The sequence below is a fragment of the Colossoma macropomum genome, unplaced genomic scaffold, assembly GCF_904425465.1.
Source record: "Colossoma macropomum unplaced genomic scaffold, Colossoma_macropomum, whole genome shotgun sequence".
Classification (NCBI taxonomy): domain Eukaryota; kingdom Metazoa; phylum Chordata; class Actinopteri; order Characiformes; family Serrasalmidae; genus Colossoma; species Colossoma macropomum.
The window spans coordinates 1,470,321-1,494,050 of record NW_023494800.1 but is presented as its reverse complement, the minus strand read 5'-3'; the positions used below and the strand labels follow the sequence as shown (position 1 = coordinate 1,494,050).

The window sequence follows — 23,730 nt, the reverse complement described above, 5'->3', positions numbered from 1 at the left end:
CACTGAGCCTGATGACCACGACTGCCGTGTTATTTCAGCAGAGAATAATGAGTTTGTGAACAGACTGCGTCAGATACTGGATGCCAGTTTGCCTTCACTGTACTGTGCGGGCCAAAATGTTTCATGCGGGACAAATGAAATGGTTTTCTGCGAGAGTGGGCGGGAGTGGGATGAAATCATGTGGGACTGAAAAAACAGTCCTGCCCAGAGCTCTGATGCTCAGTAGTTTTTTTTTCCGACAGTGTTTGGTGTAGATTGCAGAATCATTTGCTGAGAAAAGTCTTTGAAAAGACTTCATATATAAATAAAATGCATGTCCATCAGGCTCTGTTTCTTATGGTTGAACATTCTTGCTTATTGTTACATAGCTAAGAGAGCAATAACACTATTTTTCACAGTTGTTTATCAGTTTTATCACATTGCAGCAGCTACTGAACTTATATCAGTCTTTAAAGCCTCAGCGAACATTAAAACTGTTCATATGATACTTAAAATAGATTTTTCCTAAATGTTTTAAAGAGTTTTAAAGAAACAAACAACAATTTTTAAATCCGATTTATCTGAGAACAGTATGGGCGTGGTCTGATACTCTAATGAGCACCCGTGATTGACGTCCCTCAGTCCAACACTTCCAGTCTGCTGTGTCACTAAAGCAGAATTAAACGTGTGAAATGGGCTCTACGTATAAAAGCGGTGCTGTAGACTTCGCTGTGTCCACTCGCTAAAAATGCCTTAAAGATGGTTCTTATTCACTTTACTTCTGGTTCTGCATCTGGGGAACACTGGCATGGCCGATTGAATGAACAGCCAGATGGATAGATGGACAAACAAACAAGATGCTCAGTTTTATATCATTGGTTAGCTTTTGCTTGGTGGTTAGCTTTCTCTCTGCAAGTTTCTCCTACTCAAACACAAAGAGGTTGTTGGAGAACACAGTTTAGTTAATGTTCTGGGGTCCACAAACTCACCTGTGCGTCAAATTCTCTGTTTCTATATCTGTGTCTGTATCTTTGTGATGATCCAGCTCAGAAATCCAGTTCAAACACTTCCTGAATCTGTAGAGTCGCCCTTTCCATTCCATCTTATCACGAGATCATATGAGACTCACATCCGGAGTTATGAGCCTATGAAGAGGGGCTGAGATACACGTCATCTGCCTCTCACCGTGTGGAACTGGTGGATTCGTGTGTCCGTCTACATTCTGTGTGAAACTGACCAATGGACACTCAGGAAAGGACTGACCATCACGCCGGAAGCCCTTCATTCTTCATTCAGTCCACATCGGAGACTCATGAGTAGTCTCATCTTCAGAGTCTGATCAAATGTTTGTGGCAAAATGTTTGTGAAAAACCTGCGATGTTATGGCGAAATAACAGCACAGTTAGAAAGCCTCTCAACCAATCAGCTTTGTGACCGGAACTAACTGTTGTATAATTGTTTATTGTGTACTGTTGACTGTTGACTAACACAAACACTCAGATGTCATCGGAATCGTTGTTTGCCACTGATCTTGAACTTTGAGCCCCTTTTTAGGGAAGCGTTGAGTAGAATGGTTGTGGTGATTAGCTGGCGAGGTGACGGCGGTTGAACCGCGGTATTAAGAGGTTTGTTAGAGCTAATGGCCGACACTGATTGACACTCACACTGCTAATTTCTTGCTCCAACAGAGCGTGTAACGGAAGTGAAGACTGACATTTTCGTGACCAGCATTGGCCCCGTTTCGGATCACGACATGGTAAGCCTTTACCTTCTCTAAATGTCACCTGCTTTCTGCCCTTCCACACGCCAGACACACGGCGCCGCTGATGAAATGTGCTTTGTTATGGAATCATTCCTCCTGTCTGGCTCAGGCAGTGACGGAAAGAGAGAAAGAAAGGAGGAATCCTTTCATTTCACACGGCAAAGAAATGCAGCCTTGGAGGGAAATCATTTTACACCCGGCTAACACATCTAATATTTCTCATAATGAAACCTTTGTACGAATGTTGTAACATTATTTACGTTGCTGTCCTAAGAAAACCATGTACCTCCATTTTTGCATATTTCTATTACTACATCAGTTCAACACACTAGCCATCCTTTCTGGTGTGTAAAAATTTCATGATGATTGGACAAATAGAAATGCTCCAAAATCACTTGGAATAAAACCTCATTACATTAACGTACATTATAAAGTGAGAGTGTTTTTGGTCTCTCCTGTAAACTTACTATTTTGGAGATACTTCTTTTTCTTTGGACAGTAACAGTTTAACCTGTTCGTGGATGTTGTAGCTGTGAAGTTTGAAAACTGCACATTTGTCAATTTTCTAAGTGAAAATATGTGAAATAAGTTTAATATATTGGAAAAAAGTAAAACATAAAACATAAATTATGCCAAAACTTTCGCACAGGCTACATTTCATGTTTTATTATGTTCCAATGTTACACACAGCAAATAAACAGTAGTTTCACATCTCTACTTTCTTAAAAAAAGATGGTTCTTCAAAAGGTTCTCTATATAGAACCATGTTATGCTTATATGGTTCTCTGCATGGTGAAATGGTTCTTCAGTTTGATGGATAATGTGTTGTATATGTTTGTAGGTAGCACCAAAAAGGGTTCTGATGTTGTTACGATGTCAAGTTTGGAACAGTGGAAGAAACCTTTTTGGTGCTATGTAGAACAAAACATTCTCAATCAATGCAGAGAACCATTTAAGCATAAAATGGTTTTATATAGAACCCATAGTTCTGAATAAAACCATTCTTTTTCCTAAGGAACTCTTAAAGAACCATGATATTTAAGAGCATGCATTATAAAAAATGGTTTTAACTTGAAAAAGTTTAATTTAATTGATATTTTTAATTTAAAATCCTAAAAAAAATCCCAGTTAATTTTTAGTTAAAGCACAATTTTTACCATGTAATACTTTTTATTATTATTATTAAAGTGTGCCAAAGCCTAATCATACCATTCGTTTTTTCCAGAAACAATGCAATTTTTGACATAGTGGAAACTTCACACCAATTGTTGTGCTTTTCTGTCTGTACAAGACATGGATTCAGTGCGAACTGACCTTAATTTAAGTTCTACTGTAGTTTTGCAGTGCCCCCTAGTGGCCATTCCACCTGTAGACTGGACCTCAACTCAAATACTTTTAGTTAATATAATTAAATAAATATTTGTTTCCTGTAACTCTGTCATCAGATGAACTGGGACTCCGTCATCTCTCTGAGTGTGAAATGTTGTTGAGCTGCTAGCGAGCAATGAGGAGTGAGAGGGGAGGGGTGAGAACCCCTGCTGTGAAAAACTTTTCACACCTCTCCACAAAGACAGCCGTGTGGAGATAAACAGACAGCTTCAGCTTTATTCATGTCAAACAATCCTGCACTACTAACACAATAAACACAGCATTGCTCACCTATGAAGATGAGTGCATTTTTGTAAATCCTCAAATCATGTTTATTGTCAAATCACATTTACACAGGTGTGAAGGTGAGTGAAAATCTTGGAGGTGTAGCCCCCTTAAAGTACTTATATACAAAAACATATAAGAAAAAAATATAAACCCATTAGACTCAAAATACATACACAGTACACACATTAATATCCACATAAATCATACACATTTCCACTGAAACAAATTGAGCAGGTGAAAATAACGCGCTAAGAGAGCTAAAACAGGCTGCTGTTTCAGTGAGATGCCACAGTTTCTCATTAGTCACTGTTTAGTGACCGATTCCAGTGTCCGCTTTAATGGTCTTTAATGCCTGAATTAAGATGAATTACTGTGGTCTTTACATATGAGTTCACAGAGAGGAGTCAGATGGTCCTCCAGCAGCTGAGAGAGACGCCCTTGTCTTGCGTATGAAACCGCTGCTTTGAGTGATCGCCGTTTCCACATAATTTCACTTAATTACTTCTCCGGCATATGGGCGCGCTCCAGCGTCATGCAGCTGTTCTTTGTTTTGCTGCAGCTCCGTCACCGTAAAGGCCCAGTTACATTCGTTTTTTACAGTGAAATTACATTCATTTCAGTGGAAATCGTCACAATCAGGGGTTCATACTGGCTTCAGATTCAGTTCAACAACAATTCAACAATGGCTAACAATTCAGTTTTGCCTGTGAAACTGCTTGGTGTGTCTTTGGCGATGACATGTTTGGTTGAGTTCTGAAGGGAAATTTATTAATACAGAACTTTTTATGCATGTAACAATGAAATAGATAGATAGATAGATAGATAGATAGATAGATACTTTATTGATCCCGAAGGAAATTTAGCCGTCAGTATCAGTCACACAACACAGCACGGTTATAATAATAAGGGTGGTACAATATGAAAAGAAGAATATATACAGAAAACCGATCTACAGGCATATTTACAACTAGAAATATACAAAAATATGCAGTAAGAAAATAGAATACATTAAATAAAACGTGAAACTGTGTGGATGATACATCCTTCACTCTCCATCATCTTTCATTTACCACCTTCCCTTTGAACCCCTGCCGATGATCAAATCGAGACATCTGGGTGCTGCTGAGATGTCTTAATCCTGTTGTTTCTAATTGGAGAGAATTTTTTTGCGCCTCTTTATTTTTATGTTTTGTTCAGCTGAATCTACAGTGTTTTTCTGTGCTGACCAGTCCGATCACAGATAATCTGCAGCTGCTCTGGAGGAGGCGTTAGTGATTGCAGTCTTCCACTGATCTAAATCATAACAAAGACAAAAAGCAGCTTTTTAAGTTTAGCTTGTTTTTGCTAATTGTACTATGTTGCTTAGTTAACAGTAGTAGTTCTATTTTTTGCCTGTACATATTGAATGTATAGCTTGGTAGCACAGCTGGGGTCTTTTCACTGCAGTGCTTGAGATTTCATTTAATTGTTTTTTTTTTTACATTGTTTTGTTATTTTATATCCGATTGCATTGTCTGTAATTATAATTATTTGTTTTATTGTTTTATTATGTTCTGTAATATAATTAATAAGCTAAATGTTTGGCTAATTTTGACAGCCTGGTAGTTATCACTAGCTGTTGCTTAGCAACAGGGACAAGAGCAGCCTTCAAGAAATACATCAATGGTGCCCCCCCAACCAAGAAAAAACACCTAATTTTTCCACCCATCAGAGTAAAGTGGGTGGGGCTTTCACCCATGCTCAAATGACTGTGCTTATAAATTCTATTATTTATAAAGCAGAGGTCCCAGTTTGGTCTGAGAAGTTGGGGGTAAAGGGGGCAACATTGAAAAGCTATAGCCGAGCTGCCATATTCTCATGAGCAAGTTATCTGATAGGCTAGCTGCTTCACTAAGCGCTGCTGCAGACTCTAATATGACTGGTGTGGGAGATTTAATGGGAAATATTACCAGTAATATAAGCTATGTATTTTGTTCGACAACCATCCTGCTACCCCACAAAAACGATCGCACATTATATTAAAAAGTGGGAGTGACCCGTCCCCTCTAAATTTGCACCAATGGATATAAGTGACCAGTGATCTGGCTCTTCACACAAAGACATGAAGACAAATGATTACAGTAAAAACTCAACTGATAAACGAGACACAAGGAGTAAAATCTGCTGAGATTTGAAATGAGCACTTTGAAGAATGAAAATGTACAATACAGTCACTTACAATCAACTCCACAACCCCTCAAAAAACATTTATACAAAATATTAAATAATAAATAAAATAAATAAAATATTAAGATAACGACTCAAGTGCTCCTCAAAAACGTTTTGAGAAATTGCTGAACATTAGTCTAATAGAAATTATTGCTATAAGAGTGTGGTTTTATTTTAAAGGTATTCTTTCAAACATATGGGGCAAAATTATTGACACCCCTAAATAATATTTTAAATAAAATAAAAGAAATAAGTATCTTTGGGGAAAAATAACTAAATTTCTCCTAGTCTCCATGAATTCCAATGGTCTCTATGACCACTTCTTGTTCACCTGGGGTATAAATATGTGGTTACAAACAGGGAAAATCCCTCTGACGTCCATCAACAGGGCAAAACCAAAGAGCTGTCATTTCAAATAAGGCAGTGAAGACTTGTCTGTGAAGATTCAGTCAATTGACTTTACCTTTATGCTTAATCAAGATGATAATAAAACAGTTTGAAAAGCAGGAACAATTAATTTTTTTCTTCTAAATCTGTCCACCTTAGCTGGAATGCTGATACTTGGCCATAGATGGATTTTTTAGAAAGATAATGACACGAAACACACGTCAAAAACACATAGAAACGTATTGATATATATTGCTAATGTGGTGCCAATGTTTTTGAAACTTAAAAAAAAGTTACAAATGAAAATCCCCCCCTCCCCCCAAACAGTGTAAAAATATTAATGTGCAACTTATGACATCTGTTTAATCCTAAAATATCACTCACTGCATGTGTGATTTATTTAATTTATTGATTTGACACCATTTTCATGAAAGGTCCTAGTAATTCTGGAGCTAACTGTAAGTCTTTTCCACCCCAGGTATAAACGACAACTTTGTGTTGTTTATAGTTGGTGAGAGCTGGGCTAACAGTATGTTTACTCACTCTCTCTGCATTATCGCTATTGACAACTAAACTGATAAACTGTATTGTCCAGTCCCGCCTTGTCGACTCCTCTTTCTCAGCGAGACGTGAGCTGGAGATTACGTGTCTACGTCTGACTAAAATCCTGCTGGAGTGAAACCACAGCGAAACGATCTTGTGCTTTTTTCTTACCCGCTCTGTCGGAGCCGATTGCACGCAAGCCAGAAAAGACGCTCGCGGCTGCGACGGTCAGCATGAATTAGCGTCACGTGTGTTGCTGCTTTTGGCTGCCGGCACTTCATTGGCCTCTCAGCTGGACCCACGTCTGAATAAACTCACACAGAGAGTGAAGGAACATCAGAGCAGAACAAACAATCCTGGGATTAACCTTTAGAATGCTAGAGTTATTATTTTTGTGCTGTGCATTTGGTTTACATTACGTAATCGTTCATATGTGACAGTTTGAGTGCATCATTAATAATGAATCACGTTCACATGCTTTGCTTTGCAAAACACTGCAATCATAATCAGAGGTGGGGAATAACAAATTACAGCAAATACCGACTTTTTCCCACAAACAGTGCTTGTCTGAGTAGAATTCTATCATAATTCATACTAAACTACTTTTATTCCACTACGTTAATAATTAGTAACCATTACAGAGTAAAAGTACAGAGTTTAGTTTTGTTTGTAGAAGTAGTTTCCAATAATGTAACCAAGAGAGCGCAGATGTATTTTCACTTTGTGATTGCAGATATTCGGAAACAAACTGAATCACTCAAGAATTTGCCATTTTGTTTATACATCCATAAATATTACATATTGCACTGCCACTTTTTATACACCCAGGCAAGTACAACTATAAACATACGGTATCATTTACAGTTTATAGTCATTTAGTTTATTCACTGGACATGACATGCACCACTGCACTGTCACCTGCATTATATTTATGCAAATTTACTTACTGCACACTATAATTTATGGTTGTTTTAGTATATTTTATTATATATCTTTACTTTTTCTATTTGTGTATCTGTATAATAGGGTACAGCAATACTTCTGCTCTTGTTTTGCTCTTTACTGCACTTTGTGCTGCTGTATTAGATGACTTTCCCTCTGGGATTAATAAAGTGATCTATCTATCTTATTAAACTTTTTAATAACTTATTTATCTCTTACCTGAGAAATTTCCTTTAATTAATATTTAAGTAAAATATCACTACAGTAACAGTACTTTTACTGAAATAGGGAATCGGGCTCATATGGTACTTCTACAGAAATAGGAAAAACACAAATGTGGTATAAATTGAAAGTTTTGAAATTTACATTTTCAAAAGATATTTATACGTTGTTATCTTGTTTGATCTCGTAACGAGAAAATACATCTAGGAACAACTTTTGATGTTGGATTATCTGCTAACAGAAATATGTGCTCCCTAAACCCCGCCCCCAAATTCCTCTAATCTCTAGGGCTGTTTGATTACAGAAATTTTCTCAATCCCAAAAAAACAAGACATAGAGAAGGATATCTATCAAAAAAGAGTACAGTATTAATTATAGTTGACCTTATGTTAATGCAGGCTAAATTAATTTAGCTGACTAACGAGTGCTGGCTAAGTTGTACCTGGTTTTCTTTTGTCAACTCCTATAGGTAGAGTAGATGTTTTGGCACTGGTAACGTCATTAAATTGTGCAAGTTTTTTTATTACTGTATATTTTACTTGGTTTTCCACTTTGTTTAAAGTAAAAGCAATCTAAACTATGTATTTTTTAATATTTCACTTTCTGTAAGCACACAGGTACAGGCAAATTTGAATGTCTCTATGTGGAATCGAGTCCAAAGCTCTTAATCCCTGGGTATCAAGGAACTGATTCTTTTTGGGATTGACTCCCAGCCCTTTTCATGCTTTTTTAACATCTGGATTAAAATTGATAATACAAGCAAAACAAGCTAACTAGTGAATCTCTTATAGAGGTAACGCTTATTTTGCTGCACATGCAGCACATCTGTATATGCCTAAAGGGAGTTTGTTGGGGGACTTTTCAGCCGTGCTAACTTACATTCCATCCATGTGCTAACGACAGGAATTTTGCCTCCTTGGATTGGTGTTGGATTTCACATTCAGCTTGTTCCCACTTAATAAGTCCATGTTCCCCCCAGTTTTTCACACCTGGGCTCACAAGTTCTTAGCTCTACCTTGTTTATACCAGCCATTCCATTGTGGCAGGCTAGTCCAGGCTGGTCCAGGCTGATATCTCTCCCTGTTCATGCAGGAGTACACCATAGACGTGTTCTTCAGACAGAGCTGGAAAGACGAGCGTCTCAAATTCAAAGGTCCGATGGCCGTGCTGCGTCTGAACAACCTGATGGCCAGCAAGATCTGGACGCCAGACACTTTCTTCCACAACGGGAAGAAATCAGTGGCGCACAACATGACGATGCCCAACAAACTGCTGCGGATCACAGAGGAGGGCACCCTACTCTACACCATGAGGTAAGGCTAGCGCAGGCTAACAGGACCTAGCATACTACACCATTAGGTGAGGCTAGCGCAAGCTGGCAGGAGCTATTGCACTATGAGGCTAGCAGGAGATAGCAAACTACACCTTAAAGTGGGGCTAGCAGGAGCTAGAGCGATACACTGTAAAGAGAAGCTAGTGCAGGTTAACGAGCGCTAGCGTGAGGCATCTGGTTGCTCCACACGCTGAGTTGATGCTGCTCTACCATCAATCTCACAAGGAGTTTGGAGGAATTATAATGTGTACAAATTATTTTCTTGGATTTTGTATAAAAAAAGGTTACAAGACAATCTGTGACTGCTAAACCTGCTGCTAGCCAAACCATGACTTCTTAAAAATTTGCTGGAATCTTGTAATCTTTTGTAGATTTACTGTCTCACAAGTTTGCAAAAGATATAGTTACTTAATTTCACTTGTTAATGAAAACGTTTATTTATTTTCATCAAATCTTAATCCTCTACTGCATGAATATTACTTAAATGTGATAACATGTTTTAATGTGTTTTTGTTGTTTGAAATTGCTTAAATAATGAAATTAAAAAAATGTATATATTTATTTCTAAAAATTTAGTGGGTTACTTGGTAAATTGTTGTCATTTGGCAACAATGCGCAATTGTACCATAGCATCATAAAATAAAAAATAAAAATAAAAAACAAGGACCATAAAATTAATTTTTTCTCTAAAAACATCCTTTTTATTGAATTCTATCATATATTATATTTATTGAATAATTATCCTTTTATTGAAAACAAGAACAAACAAATCAGACTTATACTTAGTGAATTGTATGACCCAATATTTACAAATATTGGAAATGAATACAATTTCAATTGGTATTTGGAAAGTATGGTAATGACAACACCATAATAAAAAATCCTGGTCATGCGATGTCATGAAGTATTTGTCCTTTCAAAGTAAAAGACCCCTTTTCCACAATTAAATAAGAAAACACAGATTTTATATCACTGCTTTTTAGTAAAATTAAGATAAAGTAATTGTTGCCATATGGCAACACCGTGAAATAGAGGGTTAAACTTCCAAAACAAACCATTTACTCCTGAACATGTGGCACATTCGCTCAAACTGTTAGCTTCAAGCTACTATGACTGTGGTAAAGTAGATTTAAGTTGCTAACCTCAAATCAGTCTATAGCAAAACATTGGATTCTCAGGTTTGGGACCAGTTTCAAAAACACACAACATAGCCATTCTAGCTCTTTCCACCCTCCAGAAAACATGGATTATTGCCTCAAAAGTGATGTGAAGGGAACAGGCCTCCATGCTGCATAAGGAAGGGGGAGATAAGGCTGTGCTACTGCGCGGGGGAACAGTGTCACCGTGCGTCTGAGTTACCACGTCATAAATAAAGCCGAGATGTGAACTCGTGGCTGGCGGGAGAGGCTCTTAATGCGCGGGTCAGGACGCTCAGAGCCGTAAAGCATTCTTTAGAGTGTTTATTAGGAGATTAGGGGGATGGGGGGAGTTCATATTTGTGTCACGGATAAGACAAATGGGAGAAACGTCCTGAGTGGGCTGACGTCCTCCGCTTCATCATTCTGTCAAACTCAGGCTGGTGTGAATGTAGCCTTGAGTGGTTTGTGCAGGTTCTTTCACTTTTGTGCAACACAGTTGGACTTAAAAGACACACACACACTTCAGAGGTGGTCAGTCAGCCAAGACGGGTTTGGGGTCTGAAGTTTGATTCTTTAGTTTTAGCCCTGGAGCTGTGAGACTAACATAGCTAACAAGTAGTGGAAGCCCACAAATTAGCATAGTTATATAGTCAGCATTGTGTCAACTGCATCACCAGCAGTGATGTGTCTAGGTGGGTCTAGGCTGGCACTGACCCCCTATCAGAAATTTGACTGGCCGGTACAGGTGCCCCCCCACTGAAGCTGGTAAATGATTGGTTCTTAGGTAATCAATCCTGATAGTTGGGTATCGTTCATTGCTATTCAGAAAGTTCTAGAAATTCACCAGTTTCATTTGCAGTATAGAAAGTTACTGTGATGTTTTCCTGAAAGAGTGTTTGTTTGTGCTTCAACACCAAAAAACGGCTGGATTGAGAGACTAAACTCATCGAAATCAGGATAAACACTACAAACTCAAAAATAATAATAAATATCACTTGTAAACTATATCTACTGAATTATATACAGTGGGGTCTAAAAGTCTGAGACCACCAGTGAAAATGCTTCTATTTTGCATTCTTTTCATATTTAATACAAAATATTTAATTACAAATTATATTATTAGCATAACCATCTAAGTAAAAGGTACAGTCTTTGAAGTTTTTATCATGAATTTCAGAATTTCTTTTGTTTGTCCTCATTTCTTGACTTCATGACTTTGGCCACTAACTGTGACAAAATCGTCTGATCAGCAGATCAAGTCCACCTGAGAGGCGTCTGAACATGAGCTTCACTGGAGGAGATCAGACTAAAAAATAACTCTGACCTTTTAATACAAAACATCTCCACATAGACAATTTCACATATTCGCTTCAGGTTTGAATAGTGATCTAGAAATATTGCAAAATTTCTAATATTTCTAATATTTTCATTTTAATTGTGATAACTTTTCTTTGTTTGCTTATTTATTTATTTATTTATTTTTATTATGAAATGTTCTGTTTCCATGATTAAAGGCAAACAATCTCAGATTTTTTGTGTGGTCTCAGACTTTTCTGTTTCTTTGTGTTGAAGATGAAATATCTAATAGTTCCTAATTTGGGGTTGTTGTAAGCTTATTATAAGATTATGTAACTTATTTCTAGACCTGTTTTACTTGTTGTAAGTGATTTTAGAAAGTCTAATCTCACTGTAAATAGCAGATCATTTTTGCGTTTTGTAAAAAATATACTTTAAACAAGTAAAATCATCTGCTAATATAATGATCTGACTTATTAGAATCACTAAAAACATGTCAAAATGAGAAGATTTAAGATCATTTCACTTGCCAATATATCATTTTTTCGCATTGCAAAAAAAATTGGATGATTTTTTTTTTATTTATTACAAACAGTTTTAATATATTAAAAAAAATTAAACTACTAACATTTCATTTAGTAAATATCAAATGCAGAAAGATGTTTTTGGTCAATGACTTTGTAAAACTATTTTTAATCACAAAAGCACATTCATTCAGTGCAATTTTGGTTCACATGAAAACTTGTAAAATTATCCTAAATCTAGTTGACATATCCAATATTTCCCATGTTAGGATTGTTGTAAGCTTATAAGATTGTTTAAATAGACATTTATTACTTGTTTTATGTGATTTGACTATATGATCTCACTATATTAGCAGATATTTTGGCTTATTTCAAGCATATTTCATACAACAAGCAAAATTATCTGCCAATACTGTGAGATAATTGACTTAATAAATTACTTAAAACAAGTAAAATTGTTTAGAAATAAGTTGCATCATCTTATAAACTCAAAATGAGAAATATTAGATATAATAACTACATATAAGATTATTTCACTTGACTAGATACCATTAGTCAGATACCAAGATTTGTTCTCTGGGTTGTTTTTGAATAATTTCATATTTCTGGGTTTAAAGTTGGTCACCCAACAGCCACCTCATCTATACAGACCCAGAACCGTCGCTACTGGACTATCTCTTAAAATAAGCTAAGTCTGGCTGGCAGGAGGTGTAAATATTGCAAATTGTTTTTTGTCTGGCTCTCTATCCTCTCGTCACCTCGCGTTTCACGCTGAACTCTCTTGTCTCTCTCTCTGTCTCTGCACTTTCTCTTTCTTGTCGTTCTGTCTGTCTGTCTGTCTCCCAGGCTGACAGTGAGAGCGGAGTGCCCCATGCATTTAGAGGATTTTCCCATGGATGCCCATGCCTGCCCCCTCAAATTTGGCAGCTGTGAGTAACGGCTTTCCCTTTTTTCCCCTCCTCATCCACTTCGATCATGTCCGCGCTGCTAAGTTTCAGCAGACAGGAGCTTTCCTCGTAGGTGTTCGACGCCCAAAGGCCATTTCATGCCCTCCTCTGTCTCTCTGTCTTCCTCTTTCTGTCTCCCTCGTCACTCAGCCCCAAACCCCGCCTATTTCGGCCGGGTGTGTTTGTCTCGCTCTTGTCTGACCTCACTTCATCCTGGAAAAGAAAGCACAGCTGCGTCTGCTCTGGAAAAAGACACGTACCCTCTATGAATAAGAAAATAAGCCAGTGACTCCAAAACCGTGGCTTTAAATATTTCAGCTTCTCAAGCGCCTCTGCAGCAGTAGAGGACCGTACTGCAGCAGAGTGTCCTGACAGACCAGAGCACAGCTTCAGGACTTTCACTGTGTGCTTTACAGCACTGACTGCACTTTCAGGCAAACGTTTGGAGCCGTCTGAAGATCTAAAAGCTTAAGCTTAAATGCTTGAAATTTGTTTCCAAGATAAATACGTTGAATTTATTTCCAAAACAAAATGTCATTTCTGCATAAAAGTAAAGAGTGGCTACTTTGAAGAATCTAGCATAGAATATGGCTGGGATTAGGGGTGCATATAATTGCAAAACATGGCCAACAGTATGTGGACACCTTTCCTAATGATTGAGTTCAGGTGTTTCCGCCACACCCATTGCTAACAGGTGTATAAAGTCAAGCACATGGCACATCTCTGCAGCAGAATGGGTCGAAATGAAGATCTCAGTGACTTTAAGCTTGGCACTATCATAGGATGCTGCCCCTGCCACAAGTCAGTTCATGCTAGATCTGCCCTAGGAGCAACAACAGCTCAGCCTCGAAGTGGTGGACCACTGAAGCACAAAGCACTTAAAAATCGCCGATCCTCTGTTGCATCACTCACTGCAGAGCTCCAAACTGCCTCTGGAAACAACATCAGCACAAGAACTGTGTATCAGGAGCTTCAAGAAATGGGTTTCCATGGCTGATCAGCTGCACACAAGCCTAAGATCACTATGCACTATGCCAAGTGTCGGCTGGAGGGGTGTAAAGTGCCGCCACTGGACTCTGGAGCAGTGGAACCGTGTTCTCTGGAGTGATGAATCAGCTTCTCTGTCTGTCAGTCTGATGATGAATCTGGGTTTGGTGGATACCAGGAGAACGTTACCTACTGGAATGCACAACAGTAGAGTTTGGTGGAGGAGGGATGATGGGCGGGGCTGTTTTTCAGGGTTTGGGCTCTCAGTTCCAGTGAAGGGTGATGTTGATGCTGCAGCACAAAGACATTTTACACAGTTATCTGCTTCCAGCTTTGTGTCAGCAGTTTGGGGAAGAGCCTTTCCTGTTCCAGCATGACTGAGACCCTGAGCACAAAGCAGCTCCATAAAGACATGGAGTGACCAGTTTGGTGTGGAGGAACTCCAGTGGCCTCACAGAGCCCTGACCTCAACCCCACTGAACACCTTTGGGATGAACTGGAATGGAGATTGTGAGCCAGACTGTTTCGTCCAACATCAGTGTCTGACCTCACAAATGATCTTTTGACTGAATGGACACAAATTCCCACAGACTCTCCAACATCTTCTAGAAAGCTTCCCAGAAGAGTGGAGGATGTTATAGCCGTAAATGGGGGCAACTCCATATTAATGCTCATGATTTTGGAATGAGACATCATACCATTCTCATAGAGATGTGACAGTTTTGGCCATATAATGTATTAGAGTACTTGCGTTACTGTTTCACATGGCAGTTTTCAAATGCTGAGCTTTCTATTTGCATATTTGTAACTCCATATTGTCAATATGTTAATATAAAATGACTATTGAAAGAAAAAAATAACAGATTACTAATGTTTGCACACATCCCTATTCTGGATATAACACTTTCAGTCACCACATGTTATTTAGTAGTTCTTAAAAGTAATAAATATATATACTGTTTCTCAATTTGAGATTACTGTAAGAATGTTGTAAGATTATTAATAGAATTCTAGTCATTTTTAGTCATTTTAAGTCATTTTATCTAGTCATCTAGTATAATGATTGCAATGGTAGATCATTTTACTTGTTTCAGTGAATGCTTAATTCAAGCCAAATTATCAATATTAGCTAAAAAAAAATAGAGTAAATGGAAATTGGGATGATTTCAGTGGATTGCTCGAAATGTTTAATCTCAAATGTGTTCATTAATTTTTACAACAATGTCACAACTGGAAATATTACTTTTATTGACAAGATTTAAAATGATTTCACTCACTAAGATATCATATTTTGCAGTGCACACAGAATTGTAGAAAAATGTATTCTCATTTATAAAGCCAAGTGATTAAAAAATATCATCACTCCATCCAGACAACAACACAGACAGATGAAACTGATCTATATACACAATGATAGAGCAAGCAATGCAGCAGGCAACAGCAAAAAGTCTTTTTTTAGTGTTTTTCTACCTGTTGAGCCCTTTAACTGGCAAATATGTGTCATTTTTGTACGTAATAAAATGAAAACGTGTTTGTCTGTTGATTAGATGCGTACACGCGGGCTGAGGTCGTATATGTGTGGACGCGCGGTGCGGCTCAGTCGGTGGTGGTGGCCGAAGACGGATCCCGTCTGAACCAGTACGACCTGATGGGGCAGACGGTGGACTCGGGGGTGGTCCAGTCCAGCACTGGTGAGTCCATTACGTCTCACACTCACTACTCAGATGCACACAGAGCTGCTGCGCGTTAGTGAGTTCATCTGCAGAAGCAGATGCCCCAGATTCGGTCGTTTCCCTCGTGGATGTGCAGAGCGCTCCCTCCTCCCTCCTCCCTCCTCCTCCTACTGTGGGCTGATTGATACGGGCAGCAGACTGTAGCAAATGGCTGACCCTGTTTATCAGAGTGGAATATTAAAACAGAGAACCCACGAATCCGTTTTACTGGCCAAGTAAGAAATCACTTACAATTAATGTGTATCTAAAACAAGCAAATAAACAGAAAAGAGGACACATTTAAAGACACATTTTTACTTTTGCTAAAATTATTACCACTGTAAAATAAAACTGGCCTCATAAACCATTTACAATGGTCTAAAATGACTTTATTAATGGTCATTACTTAGGTCATTAACACCTTAAAAATCAGTAATAAGCAGTTTTAACACATCAACAAAATGACAACCATGACCTGATGCTTGCCAAATAGTGAGCCCACATTCATCTACACTGTTAAAGCTCAGATGTTGCTGGTTACTGATCTTACTTTGTCTTCTCCATCAGTCAGTGTTAAATCTCCAGCTAAAAAAAATAAGTTTTATATATATATATATATATATATATATATATATATATATATATATATATAAATTAAAATGTGAAAGTCTTCATGTGTCATGATGTTATGTTTGTGCCATTTTCCCAACCTTTACTTATACATAGCATTTTGTACATATAATTAAAACAAACAAACAAAAATTGTACTGTAGTCCACTGTAGATGATTTGTAGATTGTCTTTTATATTTATAATTTATTCAATTAATAAAAATATAATATCAGTCAAAATTTATTTTAAAATGTGGCTCTGCTGTTTTGCTGGTACATTTCATCCTTTCCAGCAAAAAACAAAACAACACAAAAAAAACAAACAAAAAAGAAAATAAATATAAATATTTTGATATTTATGGTGAAATGTGAACATGTCTTCAGGTATCATATGATATTTTTGAACATTCAACATTCAACAATAACATGCAACTGAATATGTTTTAACCGTAACTGAACATTAAGCTGCATGCAATTAAATCTAAATCTAACTGTAACCTTAACTTCAACTTTAAACCTAAATCTAATCCTGATGTTGTACAAAATCAGCTGAGTTTGATAGGTTGTTAATAATTTGAGCTCCTATAGAGGACCTATAATGGACGTTCAAAATGAAAGATGATCCAAAATACAATAAAACAATTTAAAACAAACTCATGAAAATGGTAAAGATATACAGTAAGTTCTGATTATTGTATTATGTATGAAAAGAGCTTTGTGAATATTGTGTATAGCTGTCATTATGGTGATTTCACCTCTTTAACAAGTACAGATTTAGCCATTTGTACAAACTACAGTAACTGGGGGATTTTGAGGGTCTGGACTCTGAGAGGCAGGTGCTGTGTAGATTCTGTGCAGTGCTGTATTCCAGCTATAGCAGGATTAATTAACATGCTAATGAGATTTATGCAGTTTCTGAAGGTTAAGCGCAGGACGGTACTGTTTGAAGTTGTCTATTGGCTGGTGTTGTTTCAAGTGCGGGTGCCTGCCCTCGGAGAGATTTCCTGCAATATTTATCGATTGGAAGGTGAACAATCAATTTTGCATGGCTGTTGAATAAGTACATATTGATTACCGTGTCTGTAGCTGTCAAAGCGAGAAAGGCTATTTATTACGGATCAATTGGAAATGGTTTGTGGTAAGAGTTCTGAGTCGCGGTGCTCAATTAATTGGTGGCCATTACTGTGCAAGAGAATTTGTGTTCAACAAGCCGTCGACTCAGATAAAAGATAGACGACTCATCAGAGAATAATTTGAGAGATTGCTATAATGACAGATTACAGTTGTGCTTTGAGGACAGTCACTTTCAAAAACATGAATTCCATCATGGAATTAACAACATAAATAAAAATGTAAATAAAAAACAAGAAGTTTATATAAAGGTTTGTTGCTTGTTGTATTTAAACTGGTAAGTGATGTAGTAATACTTCAGTTTTAGTTGAAAGCAAAAGGGGTAAATTCTTAAAACGCCCCACAGAAAATTATCCAATCAGGACTGTTCTTTCTGTGGTATCTAGGTAGATTCAGCTGAGCTGCTCTCCCATTGGTTAGGACTTCATGTTAGATTAACTATCCACAAATTTTAGGAAGTGACAGAATAAAGAACCAATCAAACTGTGGAACTATGAGAAAAAACATCCCTGTAGTCCTTCTGGAAGTCTAAGCAGTGTTCCAGTTAGTTGTTAGGAATGTAAAACAGCGGCAGCTCTGTGTCAGAACCCTTTACTGAAAGAGTCACTGTAACACTGATACACACAAGCTCAGATATATAATAATGACTGTTACAAGATTCAAAGAAAACACACAGAATGACTTTCACAAGCATTAAATGTTACTGTTTATAAGAATTGGCATTAGTTTAGCACCATCATAATACCAGAATGGGTGTTTTTTGTCCTCATAGTTTGACAGAATTTTGACATTTATGGCTCAAACTGAAAATCTAATAGTTATGTTTTTTTGGTGTGTATGATTTGCACCTGGAACTAGCCTAAAATCTAAGTACATTGGTTGATGAAGAACATAGCAACTACATTTGAGAGTCCACATCACTTTTTATTATTTTTTTATATAATGAATAAAAATAAGATTTGAAGAAAAATAACATTTTAAAAATGTGGCTCTGTTGTTCTGCTGATACATTTGTCCCTTCCAGCTAAATAAATACATAAATAAATACATAATTTGATATCTATTGTGAATATGTAAATATCAGACACACAATACACACAACGCAAAGGGTAACAGGCATTTTTAAATTCTGTCAAAAACTGAAAAGCAGCAAAAATGGAGGTTTTCTTCCAACAGCAGCGATATGTAAATTAAAACAAATGAAAGATAATTTAGATGATTTATAAATGATCTGTAAATCTTCAACTTTTCTTTTAGTAACATGCAACTGAATTTGTTTTAACTGTAACAGAAGGTTAAGTTGAATGCAATTAAATCTAAATCTAACTGTAACCTTGAAACCAGCCTAAAATCTCAGTGTATTGGTTGCTTAAGAACATAGCAACTAGATTTGAGAGTCAACGTCAGCACAGCCCTCAAATCAATCAATTCAAGCATTGTTTTTGATTGGATTTGTCCAGTCGCAAATAAAAATGAAATAAAGTTAAGCTGTATTTAAAGGCTGCCCGATTAAACTGTCTGTGCTGGATTTGCTAATTGATTACAGTCAGATTCTGATCTCTGTTAACAGTTCTAACAGATCCTAATTAGCAAACTGCTACATATAATGTGCTCTCTCTTCTCATCCACGCTCCAGGAGAGTATGTTGTCATGACGACACACTTTCACCTGAAGAGAAAGATCGGCTACTTCGTGATCCAGACGTACCTGCCATGCATCATGACGGTGATTCTATCGCAGGTGTCTTTCTGGCTAAACAGAGAGTCGGTCCCCGCCAGGACTGTGTTCGGTGAGTGTTCTAATTGATCTCTGGGGAAAAGACAGATCAATAAGCTTTTAACTGTGTCTCGCTCTTTAGAGCTCGTTCAGCCTCACAGAGACGTGGTCAGGGGGCCAGTTAGTCTGATGACTGAATGCTAACCAAGTTCTGTTTATGTTGAATAAATCCTAGATGGAAGGTTTGATATGTTTTATCTTTTAAAACAAAAATTAATTAGTAAGTTTTCCTTATATAACCTGAATGTAATTGATCAGCCAAGACATGTTTGGTGTCTGAAGTTTACCTCTTTAGTTTTAGAACTGGAGCTGCGAGGTTAATGTAGCTAACAGGTATTGGAAGCAGTTAGCATTGTGCAAACTGCTTTGTTGCATTGTGTTTTGTTTTTTAAGAGCATTTTCACACTTGTCCTGTATACTTGAGTCTGCACCCAGGAATGATTCTGGGCTCGTTTAGCGGAGGGTCTCATTATTGCTGGATCGTGGATTGCTTGTGCAATTCCATACATTACTTTTAGGTGTGCAGGTGTGCAAAATGGTCAGCTCTAGCTTCATCTGTTTGCTGCTTTTTATTATTTTCCTTGGATATGAACGCTCAAGCAGTGACGAACAGCGCTTTTTGGCCATAATCGTCCTCCTTCCGCCATCACAAAACCTAAAAAAGGAAATAATGCAATAAATTGTTAAGTCATGATACTGAGAGCAGATAGCTTCCACATGCACAGTGGGCCACACCAGAGTTGGCACGAAGTGAAACCCAGACCACCAATTTCAGGAGGAAAAGAGATTGGTTCTCAGGACCACTCTCGAACTCAAAAACAGCTTTCACACTCGACTAAGTGTACCGAACTCGCAGAGCTGTGCTTGGTTTGGAAAAAGCTGTAACGTGAAAACAACCTAAGAGGACATCATTCAGAGCAGCTTTCCTAACAAACACTTTACTGCAGCTCAGGTGGTGTGTCTGTTTCTTTAATGTGGCCTCTTATTCCTGCCATGTGCATTAAGCGCATTCATTGTCATGTGTGAACAACGATGGAAGAGGTGCGCACTCGCCATGCTCAAAGCTTCAAGTATATTTTTACCGCTTGCAGCGAGCTACAAGCAACTTCAAACGTTAAAAATTGGGGGTGCACAGAAATTTCAACCACTGTAAAATGCACTTAAAGGACAAACAGGAGACATGAGAGGACATTCAGGAGAGACAAAGGAGAAATGACAGTTTAATTTGAATTATTATCTTCACACCTGAGCACAATGTGTAACTTTATTGAGATCTCTAAACCTTTAGAGGAGACATAGGAGATTACTAAGCTGTTTTCCTTTAAAGAAACACCTCAGCGGCAGATTTCATTGTCTAGAAGAACCTATAGAGATATTCAGAAGATCTCTTTTTTGATTTTTTGAAATGCGCTGAAACAGTTTGACAGAAGATCAACAGTGAGAATATCAGCCATATGCAAATACTTTTCTACAAGGAACATCTGACAAGAGATTTGTAATCTCTGCTTCTGTGGAGCATCAAGACAGCAATACCTTCTCCACTGCAGGTTTGACCTGAAAACATGACCTGATACGCAGAACACAGCACAACAACAGAACCAGAAAGGAGAGTATCCCTCCAGCGCCATTTATACATGATGAAAACACTCACAAACCACAGAGAAATAGCAAAGAATCACTAACAATAATGGAGTTCAGTGACCTGGATGATCAACTGTTCTCTGTTGTCAAGGACCTTTTTGGCACATGATGTAGCTAAAGATGTACTGTGGTTATCTTAGTATTCTTACTTTAAGCAAACTGTTTTTGTTTTATGCTCCTGTGTGTCCTGAATTTTGGTTTCAGCCAAGGATTTACATTTTGGTGCATCACCATACAAAAAACTGTTACTCTTGACTGGCTATTTCCCGTTGAAGTCCCGGTAATCATTACGATGAGAGCGCAGAGATAACCTATTTAGCAAGCTGACCACACAGATCCAAACAAATCTAATTAAGACATGTCCAAATAAATATTAATGACATTTATTAATGTGTCCGTAATGAGCTGAATGTATTTGTATGCTGTGTCAGAATACAATGCGACCTTTTCCGCCAGTGAAAAACTGGCAGTGAATCTGGAAAATGAAATACCAGATGTGTTCCTATATGATCTATGAGCTGTTTAATATGCTTAAGAGGAGCAGGGTATACATTATTCAGACCTTCTTGCTTTTATTTTTCATCTAGTGGGCATATCTTTCATCCAGTGACCTGGCAGGCTATATCGGATGATCACAATTACGTCACTGTGACTTCAAAATTGGCAAATGCCTATTGAAGAAATGTTTATAAACATTTAAATAGGATTATGTCAACTGCAATGAATGTAGCCTTAGGACCACTGGCCTACAGTAAAGTCTTACCAAGCAGTTTTAATGTCATTGTTAGTGGCAATTAATTATAATCAGGCTATAATTAGGTCTAATTTGAAAATATGAAGAGAATGCATGCAAAATAATTCATAATTCCGAAGAGCACACAGTGATATTTAAAGTCTGAAGGCCTGTGTGTATGTGTGATGTATTATGTAACACGTTCCATAGAGGAGGGATTTAGCTCTGGCTGAGCTGTTCTGTCCTCACTTTACCTCCCTCTCTACTTCCTGATGATGTCGTATCCCAAACTGCTGCTTTACAGAAGATAGTACCTCTGCAGCCCTCAGATGCGTTAGCTAGAGTGCTCTAAGACATCCGTGAAGCAGTCATAAGGCTTCATGTAGTAAGTGTTTTTACATTCTGTTAAGAACATCATTCTAAATAGCTAACATATTCTTCACTACTGCTTAGAGGAGTAAAAAATACCTATATTTTCAATTCTGAAGTCAAGATTCAGCTCGATAACAAATTAAGCCTCAAAATTTGCAACCACTAGAATTTATGAGTGACCTCAGAATAAAAGCCCAGTCATTCAGCCATGCAAGGTTCTCCCAAAAGTCCTCACCACCACCAAAGTTCAAAGGCATCAATCCTTCCTGTCCCACTTTTTACTGTCCAGCTTTCACATCCACAAAGAACCACAGAAAAGACCACAGCCTGGTCACTTCTGATCTTTCTTTGCAGAGGAACATCATTCCACTTGAAGATCTTTTCAAGCTCCTTCATTCTCTGCCAAGTGTCATATTTCTTGACTGCTAGATTGTTGTTGAAAATTGATTCAAGTAGGTAAAAGCTGTCCACCACTTCTACATCTTCATCGCCAGTGGTGAAGCTAGTGACCTTTAAGGTTGTCATTATCTTTGTTTTCTTCATACTGAGCTCCCGTCTTTTCACTCTGTTCTTTAAGGGCTTTTAGGTCCCAAATCAAGCAGAGTTTCAACTACGAATGACATTTCTACATATTAAAGGTTATTGGTGTTTCTTCCACCAATCTTGAATTCTGGATTCTGCTTCTTTTATTATATGTGCAGCATACGGGTTGAACAGGTATGGGGATATGGGGCAACCCTGTCTGACGCCTTTGCCAATTTGGAACCTGTGTGTCCATTTTCTGGCTGGTTTGTTGATCTGTGTAGAGGTTCCTCATCAGAACAGTAAGATAATCTGGTGTACCCATTCTCCGGAGGATATTCCATAATTTTAATTGGTCGATATAGTAGAAGGCTTTACTGTAATCAGTGAAACGTGTTGAATTTCTTCTTGAACGTTTTCCAGTTGTCATCAGTAATTTCTCTTGTTCCTCTTACATTCTTACTGCTAGTGAACAATCTGCATCTTTCTTAGAAGACATTACCATATATTAATATCACATTCAGTCCATGTGGTCATATATCATATTCACTGAAGAAACCTCATAATAAGCCCGGGTGAAAACGATAATGAACATTTTACAGATCAGTTTTTCGATATATCTGATAAAAGTCTTTTTCCACTCTATTTTATCACTCCACTGAAGAAAGGTTGGTAAGCAATAACAATAGTCACTTTTCTCTAAGCTGCTAGAACGTTTTTTGTTGGAAGACACTGCTGATATTAAAAGTATATATTTGGTCCTGTCATCAGGAGATGGAGAGTTTGATCCCCGGTGATGCTACCGCCATCTGTAGCCGGGAGGCCAAGAAGTGTGACATAACAGAACTGGTGGTTAGCGCTTTCCTACGAGTGCGTTCAGCTGTCCAATGACGCCGCGTTAGCAGCAGTCTGAAAATATGTGGTGGCTTTTCACAGGTCTCAGAGGAAGCCTGTGCTAGCTCTCACCCTCCTAGCGCTGGTAGTCTTGTGTGATTGTGGGAGTCCTAACTAGTGGGTGGAATTGAATACATCTAAATTGGGGATATTTAAAGTCATAGTAGGGATTTCGTTGTTTTACTTCTTTCGCTACTTTTGCAAAACTCTTGCATAAAAGGAATATAAAATTTGAGGGTGACACAAAATCATGGCTCGTCCAATACACAGTCGTGATATTATTTACAATACCACACTCTATCTAGAGTTCTGTTGCTGACATATTGCACCATAATAAGGCTTTTGTTTTCTTTAGGGTTCAAAAACACTTCACATTTAGAACTAAGCTTTAGGAAAAGCATGAATCAGTGTTGA

The 23,730-nt window shown here is 37.7% G+C and overlaps 1 protein-coding gene across 1 annotated transcript in view; it reads left to right on the top strand.

Moving 5' to 3' along the window:
* gabra1 (gamma-aminobutyric acid type A receptor subunit alpha1) overlaps positions 1-23,730 on the top strand; it is a 51,887-nt gene that overhangs the window by 18,014 nt on the left and 10,143 nt on the right. Inside the window, exons 4-8 of the mRNA XM_036588093.1 lie at positions 1,668-1,735; positions 8,792-9,012; positions 12,838-12,920; positions 15,473-15,616; positions 19,015-19,167. Coding sequence (XP_036443986.1) covers positions 1,668-1,735; positions 8,792-9,012; positions 12,838-12,920; positions 15,473-15,616; positions 19,015-19,167 — 669 coding nt within the window. The remainder of the gene's footprint in view (positions 1-1,667; positions 1,736-8,791; positions 9,013-12,837; positions 12,921-15,472; positions 15,617-19,014; positions 19,168-23,730) is intronic.